Source organism: Indicator indicator, chromosome 16 (genome assembly GCF_027791375.1).
Source record: "Indicator indicator isolate 239-I01 chromosome 16, UM_Iind_1.1, whole genome shotgun sequence".
NCBI classification, from domain to species: domain Eukaryota; kingdom Metazoa; phylum Chordata; class Aves; order Piciformes; family Indicatoridae; genus Indicator; species Indicator indicator.
In genome coordinates this window covers 4,352,627-4,373,176 of record NC_072025.1, presented here as the reverse complement: position 1 = coordinate 4,373,176, position 20,550 = coordinate 4,352,627, and the positions used below count along the sequence as shown (strand labels likewise).

Genomic DNA, 20,550 nt, shown 5'->3' with positions numbered 1-20,550 from the left:
GCATCTGTTGCATGATGTGGTGAAGAACCTTTGCCTTTGAACATCCAATTCAGAACTGGCAATCTAGGAGCTAGAAGAAGTTGTGACTCAGTTCCGATGACTTCAGAAGCAGCTTTCACTCCTTCATAAGCAGCTAAAATCTCTTTCTCTGTTGGAGTGTAGTTTGCCTCTGAGCCTCTGTAGCCACGACCCCAGAAACCAAGAGGACGTCCTCGTGTCTCCCCTGGAGCTCTTTGCCATAAGCACCAGGTTGGACCATTGTCACTCGCGGCCGTGTACAGAATGTTCTTAATGTCTGGACCAGTTCGGACAGGTCCCAGACCCATCGCTTGAACTACCTCTCGCTTGATCTGGTCAAAGGCTGCTTGTTGCTCAGGACCCCATTGGAAACTGTTTCTCTTTCGAGTCACATCATAGAGAGGTTTCACAATCTGACTGTATCCAGGAATGTGCAGTCTCCAAAATCCCACTATGCCTAAGAAACGCAGAGTTTCTTTCTTGTTGATGGGATTTGCCATGGTGGAGACTCTGTTTATCACATCCATTGGGATGTGACGGCGACCATCTTGCCACCGCACTCCCAGAAACTGGATTTCTCTGGCAGGTCCTTTCACCTTGTCTCGCTTGATAGCGAAACCAGCTTGCAAGAGAATGTCAAGGATTTTGTTACCTTTCTCGAAGACTTCTTCAGCAGTCTCACCCCAGACGATGATGTCATCGATGAACTGAATGTGTTCTGGAGCTCCACCTTTCTCCAAAGCATCATGGATCACTGCATGGCAGATGGTTGAACTGTGAATCCACCCCTGGGGCAAACGATTGAATGTGTACTGAATGCCTCTCCAGGTGAAAGCAAACTGAGGCCTGCATTCCTCTGCTATGGGAATAGAGAAGAAAGCATTAGCAATGTCTATGGTAGCATACCATTTGGCCTGCTTGGATTCCAGCTCATATTGGAGTTCCATCATGTCTGGTACAGCTGCACTCATGGGTGGAGTTACTTCATTCAAGGCACGGAAATCAACTGTCAGACGCCACTCTCCATTCTGCTTTCGCACAGGCCAGATTGGACTGTTGAAAGGTGAATGAGTTTTGCTGATGACCTTCTGACTCTCCAACTGACGAATCAAGTTTTGAATGGGCACCAAAGAGTCACGGTTGGTTCTGTATTGTCTGTGATGCACAGTTTGAGAAGCAACCGGCAGCTTTACATCCTCTATCTCATGTTGTCCCACAACTGCAGATTCATCTGAAAGCTCAGGTCTAATGGACAACTTCAATTTTCCTCCATCAATTTCTACAGTTGCTATTCCAAAAGCCCATTTGTAACCCTTAGGGTCTTTAAAACGCCCTTCTCTCAGAAAGTCAATTCCCAAAATACAAGGTGCATTAGGACCTGTTACAATAGTATGTTTCTTCCACTGCTTCCCAGTTAAACTTATATCAACCTCTATCTTAAACAACTCTTGAGATCCACCAGTGACTCCCTGAATAGTTATAGATTCTCCCCCTTGATAATTTGATGGTATTATGGTGCACTGAGCTCCTGTGTCAACCAAGGCCCTGTACTTCTGAAATTTTGAAGTGCCAGGCCACTGGATGTACACATCCCAATAGATTCTGTTATCTCCATTATCCCTTACCTCCCCCTGGCGGAAGGCAGGGCACCCCTAATGGTGGGGATTACCTCCACATGTACAGCCGGCACAATGTCCAGCACCAGAATTAGGATCACAGTTGGAGCTATCAGAGTTGTTCTGGGAAACTGAGGAAGCGACAGCTACCCTCCTGGTATTGCTACCTCGGGATCTGCCCCTCTGCAGCTCCCGTAACCTCTTGAAAAGATCAGAAGTTGGTTGACCATCCCATCTGTTCATGTTCTCACCAAACTGATCACGCAGAGTTATCCAGATACTGCCACGTGATTGCCTCTGCTGTCTGTTTTGGTTTGACCTATTCTGGAATGGCCTTCTTGGAGCACGTCTGTTTCTAACAGCTGAAACTTGTATCCATCTGGAGGAAGAGGAATTAGAATCATCCCCCTTCATCAAGTTGGATATGGAGGTTTTAAGTTCCTCCTTCAGCTCTTTCATGCAATTCTCCATCTTTCCAGACAGAGTTTCAATGGCTGAAACCAAAGAAGTACGTGCAAGACTATCCTCCAATTGCCTCATTTGGTCAGTGAAATGGCCAACAGTAGGAGGTGCTCCACCATAATTTCTTGCCACAATCCTGCTTGCCAGAATAGTAGCATAATTAGGAGGAGCAAGCTTAATGAGCTTTTTGGCAAGGCCTGTTCCAACAGGAATTTCATCAGGATTCAGAGTCTTATGATCTCCATACATTACTTCTCTCACAGCAAACTCTCTCAGACGCTTGATTCCCTCAGCTATTGTGGTCCAAGGCTTAGGGTTCCATGGTAAATCATCTCTGCTGGGGTACCTCAGCGAGACTGCCAGTAGGAGGCGTGCCCACAGAGAAACTTTACCAATGCACTTGCCTAGGTGCCTGTCTATGCCTGTATCCTTTGAGAGCATCCCCAACTGAGAGGCCGACTTGTCGCCTACCACCAATGCTGGGGCTCCCATATCAAAACACCTGGCTAGCCAAGACAGGACTGGCTCATTATCTCCTCTGATGTAATCCTTCCTCACATGTCTAATTTCCTGTCTGGGTGCATTAGCTGACTGTATGTCATCCTCATCATCATCATCATCATCATCCTGAGGTCGCTGTCCCCATAATCCTATTTTAATCCTCCGTTGAATTTCTTTGAGTTCAGAGGCACTACCAGCAGTTGCTAATCTACTAGGGTCTACATCCTGACCTACATCTCCATCATCCATGTGGGGTCTCAAGAGGTCTACCAGAGTTTTAAGGCTAACCCTCTCTTCCTCATCAGAAGGATCTTTCTTAAGAGAGGGACCCTGAGTAGAAGGACCCTCATCTCCATCTGCACCATCTCCTGCAGCATCTGCATCTCCTCCTGCAGCTCCTTTACGCTTTCTGGTGATAGTGGCAACCAAATTTACTGGCTTGGTTTTCACATTCACAGCAGAGTTGGAAGAGCAAGTAGCCTTATGTCTTTCTTGATACAGTGCTATCAGTAGCCATATGATTATTCCAAGAAGCAACAAATTTAAGATTAAGGCAAGCACAAGATATCTAGGGTACCACTGGTTCCAAAGACCCTCTGTAGTTGTAAGAGGAGTAACAAACTCATATGTGTCTGCTAGCAGATCCATAGTTGAGTTACCATAGCTTCTTAGCCCAATAAGACCATAACAGAATTCACCAACATTCAGTAACTTGTTCTTAACCCAAAGGAACGACTTATATGCCACATATCTCACAATCTTGTCTATCATGCAAGAAATGGCCCATCTGTAAACAATCACACCGATAATAGATGAAATAAAATTACTCAAAATCCAAAACAGCTTCATTTTGCTTCCTAATCTGAGCAGAAATAAATCACAAGCAATCGAGCCGCACGTTGGGCGCCAAAAATAAAAAGTGTGTCGGTGTGAGCTGAAATTCCCCCCCACCAACAATAACCAGGCTAGCCCAGTCTGGAAGCAAATGAAAAGCTGTATTTACAAGCAGAGTCTAAAATCTACAATGAAATGCAATGAATATGTACAAATATACAAAATTCACAACATTCACAAATATATACAATCAACAGAAAAAGCACAATCGATCTCCCTTTGCTTCCCCCCAAGGGGACCCTCCCAAAGGGGCCTCCCTCTCCCAGGAGCTTCCCCCCCAGACCCCCCTGGACAGAGAAGCAGAGTTAGTTAAGCAGAAAGTTGTTAACTTAGCTGCCAAGGTCAGTGTGTTATCTTCAGCCAGAAGAGAAGAAGAAACAGCAGCCAGACAGCCCAGCAACTGCCCCCACTGCCGAACGCAGAATGTGCCGAATGCCTACTTTGTTTTGGGTAATAGTTCTTAAACATTTCTATCTATCCAATGGAAGTGTTTAGAACAATCGTTATTTTGCTTTCTTACACCCAATAGTGACTTATTTACATTCTTTCACTTTCTCTGTTTTGAACTTTGCAAGGAAAAATTAAAAAGACAGTTTCAAACCATCACAATGTTGCTCACTTGAACTTCATTACACTTAGCCCATACTGGCAATCAAAGTAAACACTGAAATATTAAGATAGGGAGAACAGTAATACTGAAATTACACTACATCAACATCTGGTCTGTCCCTCATCTCCTACATTTCAGGCTTAGAAAAACAACCCCAAAAAAAAACCCCAAAACCAAACCAAACACCCAGGAAAAAAAAAGTGTCATTATCAAAAGAAACAACAAAGATTGAATCTATGTATTATTCTTTTCTATAATTAAAGGCAAACATGGCAAGTGATATGAGAAAATGTTATAAAAGGAGAAATCAGATGATTGTATCTTTCCCTTTTATAACAACTAAAAGCAAAGGAAGTGGGAAAGCAGTGGAAACAAGAACTACTTTCTAAAACAATCTGTAACTCTGAAGATGTCAGTTTAGCACGGGAAAGACTGAAAATTCAAAGGGCTGAGAATATCCCTTCTCACTAGAATCAGTAAAGAGCTCTTCCTTGACTAGAACAGCTCTAAATTATTTGTTCAGAATCTGTATCAGCAGCACTGTGCCCTGTTCCGTTACACATCCAGTGAGGTTCCCAACACAGATCATAGGTAAAGTGGCTAATCCTGCTTTTTATGGTCTTTGATCACAGAATCATAGGGGTTGGATGAGGCAATCAAAGCACAAAATCAGTGACTACTCAGTTGTGGGGAACATCATCTTATTCTGTCATTTTCACTTCTCTTAATGAAGCAAAAAAGGCAGGTAAGAAAGCACTACCTCACATAAACCCCATGTCTATGAAGGAGAATTTCTATTTGTAACAGCACAGCATTACTCTCTTGGATCGAAGAGAAAGAGAAAAAAAGGCAGAGCAGTGTAACAAAACTGCATTCTCCATGTACCAGAGAAGTCCCTGGTACTGGGCCAACTTCAAATACAGCTTAAATATTTCAGAAGGAGGAACAACAGTTAGATGAAACATCATCTTTGCAGTTACAGTAGTAAACTTGACAGCTAGTGTCTATGCATTTTCTCATGAATATAATTCTTCTGTAAGGCAGCATAAGTGGGCACTAAAAACATGAGCCATGTCTGGTTGCTTTATACAGCATGGCTGATAACCAGGTGTGACATCACAGACCCTTGTTGTGCCTCTGAGCAGGAACTGCTTAGCAGCTTGGTGGGAACTGCATGTGCACAGCCATTGTGAGGAGGCTGCCATGCTGCCGATTCAGGCTTAGGAAGATTATTTTAGCACTCAGGCTATGAAAGCCTTTGAGAGGTCTTCTCACAGCCCTGGGCCCAGGTGAATACAACAGGGCAGAGTTTGGGTTGTATACAACTTTATTAGCACCCATCTGCTTCCATCACTGTCTGCAGTTGCTCAAATGTCTTCTGATTTTCATCAGTTAGCTCATGTGTAAGGAATCATCTTATCTGAAATGAACACTTACGGGTACCATTTCCTTCCAAGCTATTTCTATTTACAGTCTCTGAATATTTGGTGCTACTGAAAAAGCTGTTAAGTGCAATAATTTCTGCTGCTACCCCTGGGACCAATGTCCCAGTCCTATTCCATACGTATGCTGTACAAAAAACCAGACAAGACTGCAAAATCACCACACAAAACTTTCAGAGAAGCAATCAGATCTCTAGGTAAGGCACAGTAAGAACAAAAGCAATGTAGCTGTGCCTATTTTCCAATACCTGTGACTCCAATGCTACCAGCAGACCTCCATTACACATTAGGGGTCAGCCTCTCGTAGAGAGCCAGCTGGAGACAAACGTATCTGAGTTCATGGTATAGGTTCCAAAAACGGGTTGTTTATGGAATACTGTGGTAGCCAACTGTACTCCTAGCAATCCTTAAAGAAACTGTTTCACAAAACAGCCATGACAGTGCTCCTGAAGGCCACTGGAGTAGGATTCTCTCAAAATACACATAATAGCATGCCACAAGCTGAAGTAAATTAAAAAGATAATTAAAATTAGGATTTGATGCCACTTACCTGCTGCAAAAGAAAACCCACAACCATTCATCTCATGGTTTGTAACACTCATAATGACCCTAACATTTTACACTGTGAAGAATAAAAAAAGTGGAAGGAATAGCAGAGCTCTAAGTGTGTTTTGGGCAGGGCTATGCTGCACAATTTATGGCATTAGTTTCCTTTTCCTGCACCTGGAATCCGTGCCCAAAATCTTCATTTTGAAGCTCTGTGGTCTTTAAGTGTGTTTGAATGGAGTCAGGAGAGACACTTCCTGAACCATCACCTGGCCGTGCCAGCTGTGCCTTTATGCAGATTCCTGCTGCATGGTTTCAAGTTGCGTTAGCACACAAAGCTGGCTACAGATGAGCAACAAACGCGGATGGCTGCGAAAGGAGGATGAGCTCTGAGACCACCACTGCTACGACTCTGCTTTACATGTCTGTGGACTCCTTGGCATTCCTCACTTTAAAATGCCTCCTGCTGTCCAATTATTTATTTTGCAGTATGCAGTAGCCAAGAAGTGTTGACTGTCACTTAAATACACTTGAAGTAACTAGAATGTTTATTTCCACAGTATCGTATGAGAGCACAACTCCTTTTGCCAGAGAGTATTTCTTCATTTCAGTCCTAGCTTTTTCAACAGTGCAAAACAGAAAAAACCCACTCATGGTCAAATGATAATCCCAAATTAATTACTGCATATGATATATCACATAATTTTTTGTGCCTATATCCAATGAGAAGATAGACCAATTTCACTAAAGGTTAGAGTTCGCTTGCTTTCAACTCTCACTTCAGCATTACTTTTAAACAGTTCCATATGAAAAAGCTTACACTGCTGGATGAAATCCTTCTACCATTTTGTGCTGCTCTGGAACAGTGAATGAATCAAAATATACATTAAAAAGTCAGTTGCAAAATAACTCAAAATCCAAGCAGTATTTTTTTCACAGAGAAGATCGGGAATTTTAAAGTTGTACCACAGGACAAAGCTGGTAAAAAACCCAGAAAAATCTCTGGGTTTGGTGGGTTGAAGGAACTGTTAGAAACGTTTAGTTTTGATGTTGCCTGTATTACAGTTAATGTGTATATGAACAGGCCACTGGCTCCTGTTGGGCTTAACTGTCAGTTATAATCACTGTAAGCCTAAATGTTTACAACAAAAGGTAAAAGACATTAGTCATACTGGCTCTAAAATACAGAAAAATATATAAGAGATATTGGAAAACAAGGTATGAGCTTCTGCAGATGCTGCTTTGGGTGATTTTGGTCACATCTGCACAAAAGTGAATTTCCTACATTTAGCAGATTTGTAGTCCAGCTCAAAGGCAAGCCCAGTGAAAATTCACTGCTATCAGGACATGGTCTGAAGTAAAAACCCACATGACCCCTAATATAATGACAATTTCATACAAGAAAACTAGGGCTTACATAACTAAAGTTAGGAGATTCCTGCAGATATACCTCTTTTTAATTCTCATATTTAAAGACATTTACTCTCTGCAACAGCTGTGAAATAATCAGTATGGACAAAACCCCTTCAATTAATCACTGAAGGGAAGCAAGGCTTACCGGATTTCTTCCATTGGCTTATATAGCTGGGAAAACAAATATGCTTTCAAACCTTACCAAGTCTCTATATTTAACACAGAAGACCAAGAAAATATTTATATTATGGTCAAACAACCTGCAGGATCTTAAAAAGAAAAGTTTAATGAAATGCAGGGAATTTTCATTATGGGTTGCCATGATGATTTTCAGTTTCTGCCATCAAGGAGCCTCAGGAATTGGTATAGGGTTTATGACTCACAAAAGGGTTTACAAATTAAAAAATGTGGATATATCCATCACAGGAAAGAAAGATACTAAACAGTGGTACTTCATTGCTTAAAATATACCACTATTTATTAAAAACAGGAATTCAATACAGCTTGATGAGAAACAGCATACTCTGCTGAACCAATATAAAACTACTATTTCTCCAAGCTTCAATATGAGCAAACTGTTTATATCTGAAAATATATTGTTTTAACAACTGACTGAGCTAACAAGCAGGCAAGCCTCTCTAAGGGTATACAGTATAATGTTTGTATATTTGAAATATATACTCCTGATTAAAAACATGGAGCCAAATGGAAACATGACTTTCAAAAGGCTTAGAATATAATTTGAGGGTTGGTTGTTTTTTTATTATTATTAAGATTTAAAACAGCTCATCTGTACTTTTGCTTCTAAAAGTACTTTATTTTGAAAGAGATGTCAAAATAATAATAAAAAGTATTTAGCACCTGTCAGACCCTGTTATAGTTCACGCTGACAAGCTAGGAATCACAGTACTGCGTGAAAGCGATGATCTGAAACCTTTGAGCAGTTTGAAGAACAAGTTTCAGTTAGTTTACAGTACTTGCTGGATCTGCTGTTCCTGCAAGCAGTGGGAAACACAACCAGCGCTCAGGCAGACTTGCGTCTGACTCTCCATCCAGCAGCCAAAACAGACATTATCTTAATTACTGTAATAAAATGAGAACAGACCAGCCTACTTCCTTGCGTATCTGTGACATGACAGTCACTCTTTTCCTGGATCAAATCCTGTCTCTATTTGCAGCTTTTGGCCACTGCAGCTGGTAATCCACAACTTCATTAGCTGTTGACACAGATTTATATGTGCTCCACCGGTGTTCTGAGATAACATATAACAGCAACAATTTAGCTACTATACTGCTATGACATTCTATTTTCCTAGATTAATGAGGGAGCTTGCAGACATTTCTTGAATCAAGACAACAGCAAAATTTGGAGAAAGAGTCTACATACTTTGAGAAGCTACATAATTTGAGACTATTATTTGCAATGTTCTTATGCACAACTCACTTTCCTCCTCGTGTCAGTGTTATTGCTACTGTTGTAGCAATAATGTTGTTGTTCCAACAAAGAACATTCTTCCTTAGTGATTAACCCTTACGCTGCACCACTGCTGAGTTTCCTCCTGCTGTGTGCATTAACTCTGTGGTCAGCACCAATTTCTTCATTCATACTAATGGGCAAAACTGAAATAAAGCAGTAAGAAGAGTGCTCCACAGAGCAATGACTTCTTGGACAGGTATCTTAGTTCCACAGATGTACAGGGATATAGATTTGCTGAACAGGAAAAGACAGGAACATAAGCAAATCCTTGATGTGCTGATGAGGGACTTGTCATGTATTTTCTTACTGAGTTTTCACTCCTGCTTTAAGGAGGATGAGCTGAAGCAGCATGGCAGTATTTTTGTTAATGCTCCTTGCATTCCATGCCTGCTCATTGTTTTCTGTTTGTGGTTACAAGCCAATCATGTTCCATGTGTATTCAGGCCTCAAGGGCCCAAAATAGGCTCTACACCTCTCACAGTTACAAAAATAAACTGTGGAAAACGAAGGCCATCGTCCTGAATTTTGCTACTAGACATCTAGAACTGGGTACAAATTGCCAAGCAGATTTGTATGGCTATATGAACCACTGTTACGCTGTATAAAGTCTATTTAATAGTTTACTTTCTTTCAGGTTAACAAAAACGTCTCTGTTTTCAATTCTAATCACTGTTACACTTAACGGTGAGCAGAAACCAATTAAGCATCTAAGTATCAAATATGTCAGGTTCATCTTTTGCTGCTTAGCAAGCACAGATAGTTCAATATTGACACATGCTGCATTTTATGATTTCTCATTACATGAAATAAGCACAGTATCCTATTTGCACCATTCAGAAACACTTCTTTTAACTCACCAGGAAGTTTCTCTCACCTCCATTGCAAGCAATGGATGCAACACAGCATAAGAAAAATAGGACTTTCAGTTGGAGATTTCAAGCAACCCTCACTGATTCTGTATAATAGATGAGGGTACAAAAATTATCAAAACAAGGTTCACATGGGGTCACAAGTTATTAATGTTTTCAACAAATGGTCTTTTATACATATTACACAGTGTTTTGAAAATGTACTATTACATCCACAGCTAAATTTAAAGACTCAATCTAGTGTTTATTAGCTGGTATCAAAAATGATAGATCAATATCAAAGCTAAATCTTTTTAAAGATCTTGACCATTAATGAAAAGAAAATCCCTCTCTTATGTTTATAACATATATTCAAAATTTTACAGTCTACGTTATATCAACCAGAGACCTCATTTAATATTTAATGCTGAGAAACATAGGACACAATTCAAGGCTATTCTCTAATAACCATTATTGTTCTGAAGTCTTGCCTGATGTAGAGGCATATGCAGGCTGTACTTGACTAAGATGTCTTTCTTGCCTAGGCAGTGGTGCAGCGTGCTAAGGTCTGCACACTGCATAAAAATACTCCAATGCATTGAATATGGAATGGCAAATTTGTATATGACAACTAACAGCTTGAAATAGTTCTACGAGAAAAAAAAAAAAATTGTGCCTCCCACAATCACCATTGAGGAGCATAAAGAAGTTCCCAACTTGGACGTTCCGTATAGGAGTATATATCAAAAGAATCATTCAAAATTGATCTTGCATCAGTAGTGAAAGCCTGGTATTATGTTAGCAAAACTTACTTCCATGCTACAGTGACAGAGCACTGGTGGTACCTGCTAGACCAACCTCCTCAGTTTTATGATTGTAGTGGTTAGTTATTTTGATGCACAGATGAGCGTACTACGGTGCCTGTTTGATGCTCAAGCGTCTATGAACCGAGCTGAGAATGAGAAATGCTGGGTTCTGACTGAATAGGCTGCACTGCCTCCTTCTACTACTTACCACAAATGAAAGAGGCATCTATACTTCTCACAGAGAGGGGCAGCAGATCATGTACCACACAACACCTATTACTGTATTGTGATGTATGTAAGAATTCAGTAAACCTCAGCTGTTTCTGCCACCTTTTTCCATTTAAACCACCTCGAATACTAAGGACTTCCGTAACACGACAGAATGAGAGTGGGCTCTAGTGATGAAAGACATCAAATTTAAACTGTCCTAATCACTTACACCAAAACTTTTGATCTAAAAGTGAAAGACAACAGTTTCAAAATCAAGAACAATCAGCACCTCTGGATAAAATCCAAAGCGTTGCTGCTAGATGCAGGTAGTGAGATCAGATACTTCTTGGTGTAAAGAAAAACACTGAACTCCTCTAAACTTTCGTTTGCTACAAAGAACATATATTCTTGAAGGAAGTTCTTGCACAGTGCTATATTATTTTGGGGTGCAATATAGGTGAAGCACATGCCTGCTTCAGAAATTGCAAATCTTGCCTTCCTCACTGTTATAGCCAGAACTGTTATTCCACTAAGAGAAGGCTGATTTTTTATTTTTATTTAAGTCTGTATTTGACTTTTGGCAGCACTGTCCTGGAATGTAAAATGCCAAGTTGGCAGCTTTCAGAAAGGGAAATTTCAGTAAGTTGGGATGGTCTCTTTGGGCTCATATTTCTTGCAGTTCTTTTTCCATGTGCCTGTGTCCCCAGGTTACCAGTAAGAGCTCTTACCTACAGTTTTCTTTCTTATTTTATGTTTTAATAAGTCTAGTTTTTCAGCCCTATAATCATTTTACCCTCCAGGATTTCACTGTAAAGTTCTGTCGGCCTGGCCTTTTCCTGAAATGTATAACAGTTTAACAGTTGTAGGTTCTAATACGTACACTCCAAAGCTCTGAAATTCTGACTGTCCTGTGATGTAGATCACAGAAGTCCAGATTTGCTGGCTGATATGTACCTCATGCTCACTCTCCACAACCCTGGTGAGGTTATGATAACCTTATGCACTAGAAAATTCCCTGACAAATCTAGTAATATTTTTCTTAATAGAAAATACAATTCCTTTACTGACAGTGGTATGTTAAAGAAGAGGAGCTGAATTAAGCTGTTGTAGAGAAAGCTGATAATAAAATTAGCTGATAATAAAATACCTTTTGACGTCCTTAGGACTTAAAACCAGCAGTGGTAAAACCATCTCTGCAGCGCTGAGTAGAGGAGATAAAGTTTGCAGTTCTGATAAATGACTTGGCAAGAATCAAAACTCAGTACAGATAATTATTATGGTTCAGTGGTGAAAGGGTAATCAGAGTGAATTCCCTGCACTGTTTCTTCACTGGTTATTCCTGTGTGACTAGAACAGTTCTGTTGAACAGCCTCATCAGAATGCTAGCTTCCACGAAGGCAGGACTGGCACAGTTACAAGGGCTGCTGCCTGATGTACATAAAAGAGACGACAGACCTACCTTCCATTGACCGCAAAACATAGCTGACATATTCCATGCAGCACTGCAGTGGCATTTTCCAGAAAAGTTGCTATTTTGGGATTCTCATCAACAGGGCCTTGAACGGAGAGGAAACAGCAACACAGTTTGTCTATCAGTCCTATGTTCACCACATAACTAGAAACAGAGGGAAAAAAGTATTAAAAACCCAACTTTGGTAACTTTGCAAAAAGAAACTATTTCTGCCTCTCTGTTATCAAATCCTACAAAATGCAGGTGATTACCTCAATGCTCTTTATTGAAAGGGTTTAATAAAACAACTCAAATTACAGTAACTTCAGATCTGGCTCTCTGCAGCTATCAAGTAGTTTTCGCTGAGATCTGTCTGTTGTAGGATCATTTGTATTATACTGTACAAGAACAATGAGCGTAAATGTTTATTTAACCATGCTCCTAGGATGACAATGGGATTTTGCCATAGTTAAATGATTTATAATAATCTTGGTAGTTCTGCAACAGCACAATTTCTTTTTAGCATGAAGAGATAAACTTTGTAGAACATGCTAATTCAAGAAGACAATGATGTTACCCAGATAAAGTTTTATTGCAATATGTCTATCATAACAGCTACCGCACGGTTGTTGGGATTTTTCCTTTTAAAAAAAATATAGGCAACAGCTAAGAGACTAATAGAACACGCAGGTAACAACCTTCTACCATCAATACAGAAGGATCAGGATCAGAAAGCCTCCTCAAACGCTCAACCAAAACACAATGCAGGGAAAACTATGCTAGTGACTTTTTTTTTTAAACTGAAAACTTTTCTTTATTTATCAGAGTAGGTCAGTTCATCATTGTTGATCACCAGATCACTACTGCTGAAGTTTCTTCTTTGAATCTCTAATAGCTTGGAAACCTATGCAAAAAACCCCAAACCTACTGCTTGTACATCAAGACCTTGCTGTCCGTAGCAGGTCCTGTCATATTTCGATCATTATCCTCTCCACTTAAATTATGCACACATGTGATTTTTTTGTCCACGTTGCTTTGCTGATATTGCCTAAATCCAAGTACTTTCCTTTTTATACCACATTCAGCTTCTCAGACTTCACTCCATCTCAACTGTTTGGACATCACAGGACATCAACTTCCTTTGTAGAGACATATCTCACTATAATCACCTCCTTCTCTCTAATTTTCCTCCACTCTTATCAAGTGGGAGAAACTTCAAAATCCAAACTGTCAAAATCCACAGAGCCCTGTGCCTCCACCACCAACTGATTCACTGTTTGAACACTAACAGTCTATACTAAACCATCTTGTCATTAATATAACCAGATCCTACCAGCTGTTCTGTCTACTTCCTTGTCAAGTCCACTTGTTAGAGATTGCCTCCTACTGCATAGGCTCCTGGTGATGGGAACCTCATCAGCTGCATGTTTCTGTAATGTCAAGACCATCCTGACTTAACTAAATATGGAACATTATTAAATAACGTTGATGCTAGTAAATAAATAATGCTGATTAGATAGTGCTTGTCACAGAGCTCTACAAGTGTTTCTTAAAAATAACTATTCCCTCACGTCTTACAGTTTGATTTTGAAAAACCAGGGATTTTTAAGATAGGGAAGAAACCCTCTCCACTTCTCAGAGACTAATCTCTCTTCAAGGTTAGAAGCTATACTTTCTGCCAAAGTTTGCCCTGCTGACACAATGCTTCTGGAAGCAATGAAAGTAATTAAAAGTACACTGGATGTAAAGCAAGAAGACTCACTGCAGTATGAAAAAGCCCTTTTAAGCTGCTAAAAACACTTGGAAGATGCAGAAAGGTTATTAATTGCATACTTGTTGCTCAGGAAAGTTTGTCTTGTTTAGTAATGTGAAAAGTTGCCAGCAGATTTTGATCTGAGCAATCCACCTGATCATACAGGTGATAAGCAAGTTCTCCTGCGTTAGCAGAATAATTCCAGGGTGTTAGATTCATCACAGTCATGGGGAAACGCTGAGCACTAGAAATCAGAAATCTCTCTGTGAAGTGGGAAGGGAGAGAAAGAACTAAATAAAATACAGGTAATACCGATAGATGATTGCTCACAAAAGGCACAACCATTCTCACTGATACTCTCCTTCCTCCCTAGGAATGTCACTAGAGTCTGACTGACACCTGCAAAATATGTTCATTGTCCCCCTTCCTGAAGAAGCAGCTGTTCTTTTTGCAGAGTTTTCAGTCTAGTGACACTATTCTTTAATGGCACCTGGAGACAATGAGAAGATGCATGAAGCACTCCCTTCCTTGAAGAACTGAGCATACAGACAAGTGGAATGTCAAAGCTTTCTAATCTACTGCCTCCATCTCCCAGTCTTTTTATCCTTGGTAGCATAGTTCAAATATTTGGCTATCCTTTTGATACCCAGACACTGTGCAGATAATAGCTGTTTATGCATCAGGTCTAGTAGCTTCAAATAGGAAAAAAAAATTATTTCACCTTTCCTCTTTCTTCCTTCATCCTCCTAAAACTCTCATTTAATCAACTCCCAAGGACATATGATACAATGACCTGGAGGTGAAAATTTTCATTAATAACAGAATTTGCCTGGTTTTGACTAGTTTAAAATGCCCTCTCTCTTTTTTTCCCCCTAATTGCACTATTACCTTGTCATCGTGCCTTTCATTCTCCATTTATAACCAGATCCCCTAAAGTGCCTCAGGTGAAGGACCTAGCTGGATTCTCATGTATCTTCTTATCTTAAGGGTATGCCTGTACTTGGCCCAGTCAGTGTCAGATGTCTGCTCAGCACAAATATCAATAGTCAGACCTCCCACCCTCCCATTCATAAATGGGGAGAATACAACATCCTGAAATTTCACACTCTTTCAAAACCTGTTTGGGGAGAAGGCAGGTTACATGAGAACAATGAAGTTTTAGAGGTCATTGGTATCTATGACAACTATTTGTTTTGCTTTCCTCTTCCAGCTGTCCTTTTTGTATCCACCAGCACTGCACCAGACTGAGAAATCCAAAGATGCTCACTGTGACACATTTTCCGTAGTATATAGCCAGAATTTCATTTCTCTAGAAGGCTGAAGACGTACTGATGACTATTTATGTAATTTACCAGTGAAAACATACACCTTTGGCAAGTCAAATACATTGTTGCATAGATATTAGTGTCATACCTATCTCTCTATAATCTATTAAATATACATTAATTATATATATGCGGGCCAAGTGTTTTTAAACAAAGAATTAGAATGTTTCAAGTAAAAACGTGCCAAACAACGTATGCTCTTTTACTCAACTATTACAACTCACCAAGTTATATTGAATGAAATTTTGCTCAAGAAATAAGCTTAGAAAATTGTTCTTAAAATACTGCTACATTACAAAGGTTGAAAACAGATTATAGGAATTATAGGGTAATCTTTGTAGTAGAAAGTACCTGGTTTACAGCAAGCTTACATGAAAATATGTCTGAAATGGAGGACCACAGAGCAATGGATATACCTGGCTGATAGAAAAGTGAGAAAATAATGAGAATACGGAAGCTGAGTCCTAGCTACAAGATAAAACTGACAGGACACAAAAAAAACCCCAAGTCCATTTTCTGTACTTCTTTGCCTGCAGTTTTTGGAAGGACATTTTTGGTTGAGAATACAGCATTCCATTGTCTTCTTGACTACACAAACTACTCTTATTAATTTAAAAGTTCTTTTTCCTCTCCTAAATCATTGTAATTTTGTTTTTCTGTAGTAAAGAAAGTTTACAGAAATGTAATTTATTTTTTTTAACCTGATTAGGTCTTGGACTCTGCTGCTGAAAGCTTCTACTTGCGAGGATTTACTTTTCACTTCCTGTAATATATTCAGTGCAGTGGAGTGGTTGTTTCCATCTGGGAAGCTGGAGATTAGACATCTGAAAATCACAGCTGTTATCCCCAGAAGTTCTGCTGTTAAACCTTCAAATACCTGCTTATTTGCACTTCTGCCTGAAGTAGCATTATGGTCATCTGGAACACTAACCTAAGGAAAGGGAAAAAAAAAAAGATAGAACAACCAGAACTCAGTGAAAACAATCAAAGTTTGTAGAGAAACACATAGGCAGTTGTGTATAAGTACATGAAAAATAATAATGAAGTAATATATGCTAGAAGTGCTGATGGACATTAAAGCATTTCAGCTACTAGAAAAGATCTGTACCCCTTAGGCAGGTAAAACAAGCTGAAACAGAACAAATCCAGACAAAACAGCGTTTAGCCTATGAGAACTGATGCAGAGCATGGAGTTCTCTCTGAACAGACCTCAGAGGAACAGAATCTGATTTTTCTAAATTATTAAACCAGAGTTCACTCATTAAAAAAGTCAACAAATTTAAGATGTACAACATGTAACTGAGAAATCTATAATGCAGGATACAGATCTGGAAGGAAGTCTCCTTACAGTTCAAGATAACTTAAATCAACTGAAATTCTGCCATCAAACAGTAAGTGAAGTCTGTGTGGAAGTCCTGCAGTTTTACAGGCAGAATACTGGCAGGACAGAGGCATCAACCAAGCCATGGGGCTCCCATGTAGATCACCTGGGCTTAATGCTGCTGTCCTCTACATAGCAATAGACTGCTGCAGAGGAACTTTTATGAGACAGCTTGAGGCTTTCAACACCCTAATTACTGATCAATATTGGCTGAAATTTTATTTTCACTCCAGGTTAAAATAATTTACACTTGGTATACGCAATTGTGGTCACAGAAAATCATTCCTCCCTGTATGGGTATCATGCGGGATTTGGTAACACTTGGTGACAAAGAACAACATGCACATTTCTTTATTATTCATTAGCTCTGAGCCTTGCCTTGGTACTTAAAACTCATTGTAATAGTCTGCTGCTGGTGATGAGCCAAGTGAGCAAGTGAGAAGTCCTTAGCTGCTTATTCAAGTTCAATAGGAAAAATAGTATTATGTTGCTCCAGTAACTTCTGTTGACTAAAATAATTCATGCCTAATGCTTCTAATTACCTGCTGAAACAGATGGATTAAGCTTTTCAATGTACAAATCAATTTAGATGTGGTGGCTTCGTAGTAGGTACACCAAGTTTTAAAAATTGCTAAAAAATGCTACCCACTGCTTTTTCAACTAAGATAAAAACATACACTTATTTCTTAAAAGATTTAATAGTATTTTGCAATAGAGCATTCCATTTGTTGCAATGAACGATACTATAAACAGATAATGTCTGTTTTTGTCTTCTAGTTAAACATATATATAAACTTTATTTTTCTAACTATATAGCCCTTAGCTACACAGGTTTATGCTTTAATAGACAAGTGTTCTTTCAATCTGTAAAATAAACAGATCTGACATTCTTAATACAGTCATTTATTGCAGAGCTGATTTTCATACTGTGTGGATGGAAGGAAATAATGTTTTACAGAAAATGGGTAAATTTGAACCCAATTCCTACCTTCAATATTTTCCATTAATACAAACCAATATAAGTGATAAAAGATGAGCTTTTTTACTGAAGAAGTAATTAATGGGATGGTGTGAAAATGTGTGGAGATTTATGTGGGAAATTAATTGGGGTGCTTGCAGAAGTGATATATTACTTTGCTTGTTGATTATTACATCAAACAAGGGGGTAGAAAATCTGAAGATTTAATAGCATAATTATGAAAGCTCTCAAACTCTGTTTTTTTTGTGTTGATTACCCCAAGCAGTTAATGACATTCACAGAAACTGACTTTGTTACATGGTTTTTGGATGAGTAAATGTTAAAACATTCCACATTTTTATTTCTGAGGGTTAATAGGTTTAACAGTTTGACTGACACAAACATACAGGTGCAATTACACACTCAAACTGCCTTGTCAAGTGATTAGTAGAGAACATTTTTAAATCACAAAGGAAAACCAGGAAAAAATATAACTGTTCCAATTATTTGACACGTCCAACATCTCAATGCTCTTTTGGCAGTGAAGATGACTGCCTATGCTGGGCCTAATCAAGGCTCCTACTTACTGTAAACTCAGATCACTCTAATGAGCAGATTCTCAGCTCTAGTACAGTTTCCATACGACTATTAAGCCATTCAGCAGAGAAGTCCCCTTGTGTTGGGATTCCCTTGCTCATGCAGAGCTCCAATAAGCTCTTCAGCTCTGCCCACCATCCAGGACTCAATCTTGCAAGATGTTGAACACTATGGCCCCAATCCAGTAAAGCACTTAGGCACACATTTAATATATCTGAAAATGTCATTCCATTCTGACTCAAGACACCAAAAGTACCTCCACATATCAGAGCATTATTTTTTCCCGTGCTAAAAAAAAATCCAAAATCAAACCCCCAAACTCACAACAAAACAAAGGCCCTAGTTTCCAATTAATACTGTAGAGATCTGACACAGAAAACTCAATATTTTTGTCCTGTAAAAAGTGTAATTCCTCACAGCATTTCAAATAGAGAGCTGCTGAATCTAAATGGAAGTCCTTAAACATTCTGAAGCACCCAGATGCTGCTCATTTGGTCACTTACGTTGTATTCTTCTCCCATTAACAGTGATGATTTTGTGCTTTTTTGCATGTGCACGTGTAAGTCATTGGGCTTGCCTCAAAAGCACTCTGTAAATGGTGTATCTTAAAACCAGCATCCAGGTTTTTAGTATTTTGGTCTTCAGAGCTTGGTTCAGCTTTTTAAAATGCTCACCATTTGTCCATTTCTTTTTCAGAAAAAAAACCCAACCCAAACTCAAACTGATTTATTATATTTTCAAGAGAGAAAATTCAGGCTTAGAAAAGCAGCACTGTATTCTTTTTTTTTTTTTTTGTACTTAAATATGTACTTCATGGAACTATGAAGATATCCTACTTGAAGGGCCAATTTTGCCTGAAGAGAACATAAGAGACTTTATGCACAGGAAAGAAAAGTCCACTGTGGATCACAGGAAACATTAAGCTTTAATTACAGTTTTGCTGCATTCAAGGGTAGTATTTGGCAACTGACTAAAAACAGCACTAAGTGCAGTAAATTTTCCTGATGTAGTATCTCAGATCTCTTGATGGCCAACATTTCCTAAGAAACACCCTCTGTATTTCTTCAGGAACAGCACAGGTCATTAGCACAGCACTACACTGAGAAAAGGGAAGGTGTTTGGCATCAGAACGAATCTTGCCACTTGTAAAGTGCTGAAGGATTTCATCTCTTGTGTAATTACCCACAGAGCCTGTCTCTGGCTTGCTCTGCTGAGAGCCAGCAGTGTTGTGACTGGCCTGGCACAATACATGCACCTTTCACTAAGTGCATTGGAAATCTAATACCTGGAATCCTCTTGGAAAGATTTGGTGAAGAACAATGAGCTGGCAGCTACTTAGAGGAGCATGCACAGGCTGCATTTGGCTTTTCTTTGTGTCTAGGACCTCCGGACTATCTTTTCAAAGTGTTCGTCACCAGTCCTGTGGCTTGTTGATTCTAACAGCGTCAGTTAAATTATTTAAAGTATGTACATAACTTTTCAATTAACGAACTGCTTGGCTCATGAAAATACATACACACAATTTATAAGTAGAAAACCAAGACTAAATATCTTATGATGAGCAGGTCACTATGAATTAAAAATGAGTTTGCAAATAAAATATTTAATGACATTTCAAATTAAATGAAACATTGGAAAATTAAAACTTTCACAGTTAGAGAGTCCTGCTATTTAAGCACTTCAGCAAATCAAACAACAGCAACAGATTGACCTGACTTGTATTCTCAATACTGACACACACAAGAATCAAATGAATGTGAACAACTCATAATATTTTACACTTACTATAAAGTGGATTAAATAAGAAAACCTCAGAAAATGTCAAAGATAGAACACTGTCCAGTCACTGGGGTTCCTGATACTACACTCTTGCTAAAACCAATTTTATCTTTTTTTATAGAATTATAGTAGATACAGTTACCAAATACATACAAGAAAATATTATTATTTTGAGCCTTTATTCTCATATATCTCCTGGTGTTCTTATACTCTAATTACTCTTAATATGTTTGCTAAGAGTACAACAATTTCTAAATTAAAATAGCTATTGTACATACCGTAAACTGGTGTACCAACAGGTCCATTAGAAAAGTGATCTTATTACTAAAAAGAACATAGGTACAGTTTTCTACACAGTTACTGCAGGTGAGGCTGTAAGCATTTACGGTACTGCAGAGTGACCTAAAAATTCAGAAGGAAAAAAAAAAAGAAAAATAATTTTATTTTTGATTCCATAAATTAAA

The 20,550-nt window shown here is 39.0% G+C and overlaps 1 protein-coding gene across 1 annotated transcript in view; it reads right to left on the bottom strand.

Moving 5' to 3' along the window:
- Positions 1-20,550, bottom strand: part of SCAPER (S-phase cyclin A associated protein in the ER) — a 125,296-nt gene that overhangs the window by 28,920 nt on the left and 75,826 nt on the right. Inside the window, exons 20-22 of the mRNA XM_054387894.1 lie at positions 20,365-20,488; positions 16,073-16,302; positions 12,303-12,458 (exon numbers count right to left, since the gene is read on the bottom strand). Of these exons, the coding sequence (XP_054243869.1) occupies positions 12,303-12,458; positions 16,073-16,302; positions 20,365-20,488 (510 nt within the window). The remainder of the gene's footprint in view (positions 1-12,302; positions 12,459-16,072; positions 16,303-20,364; positions 20,489-20,550) is intronic.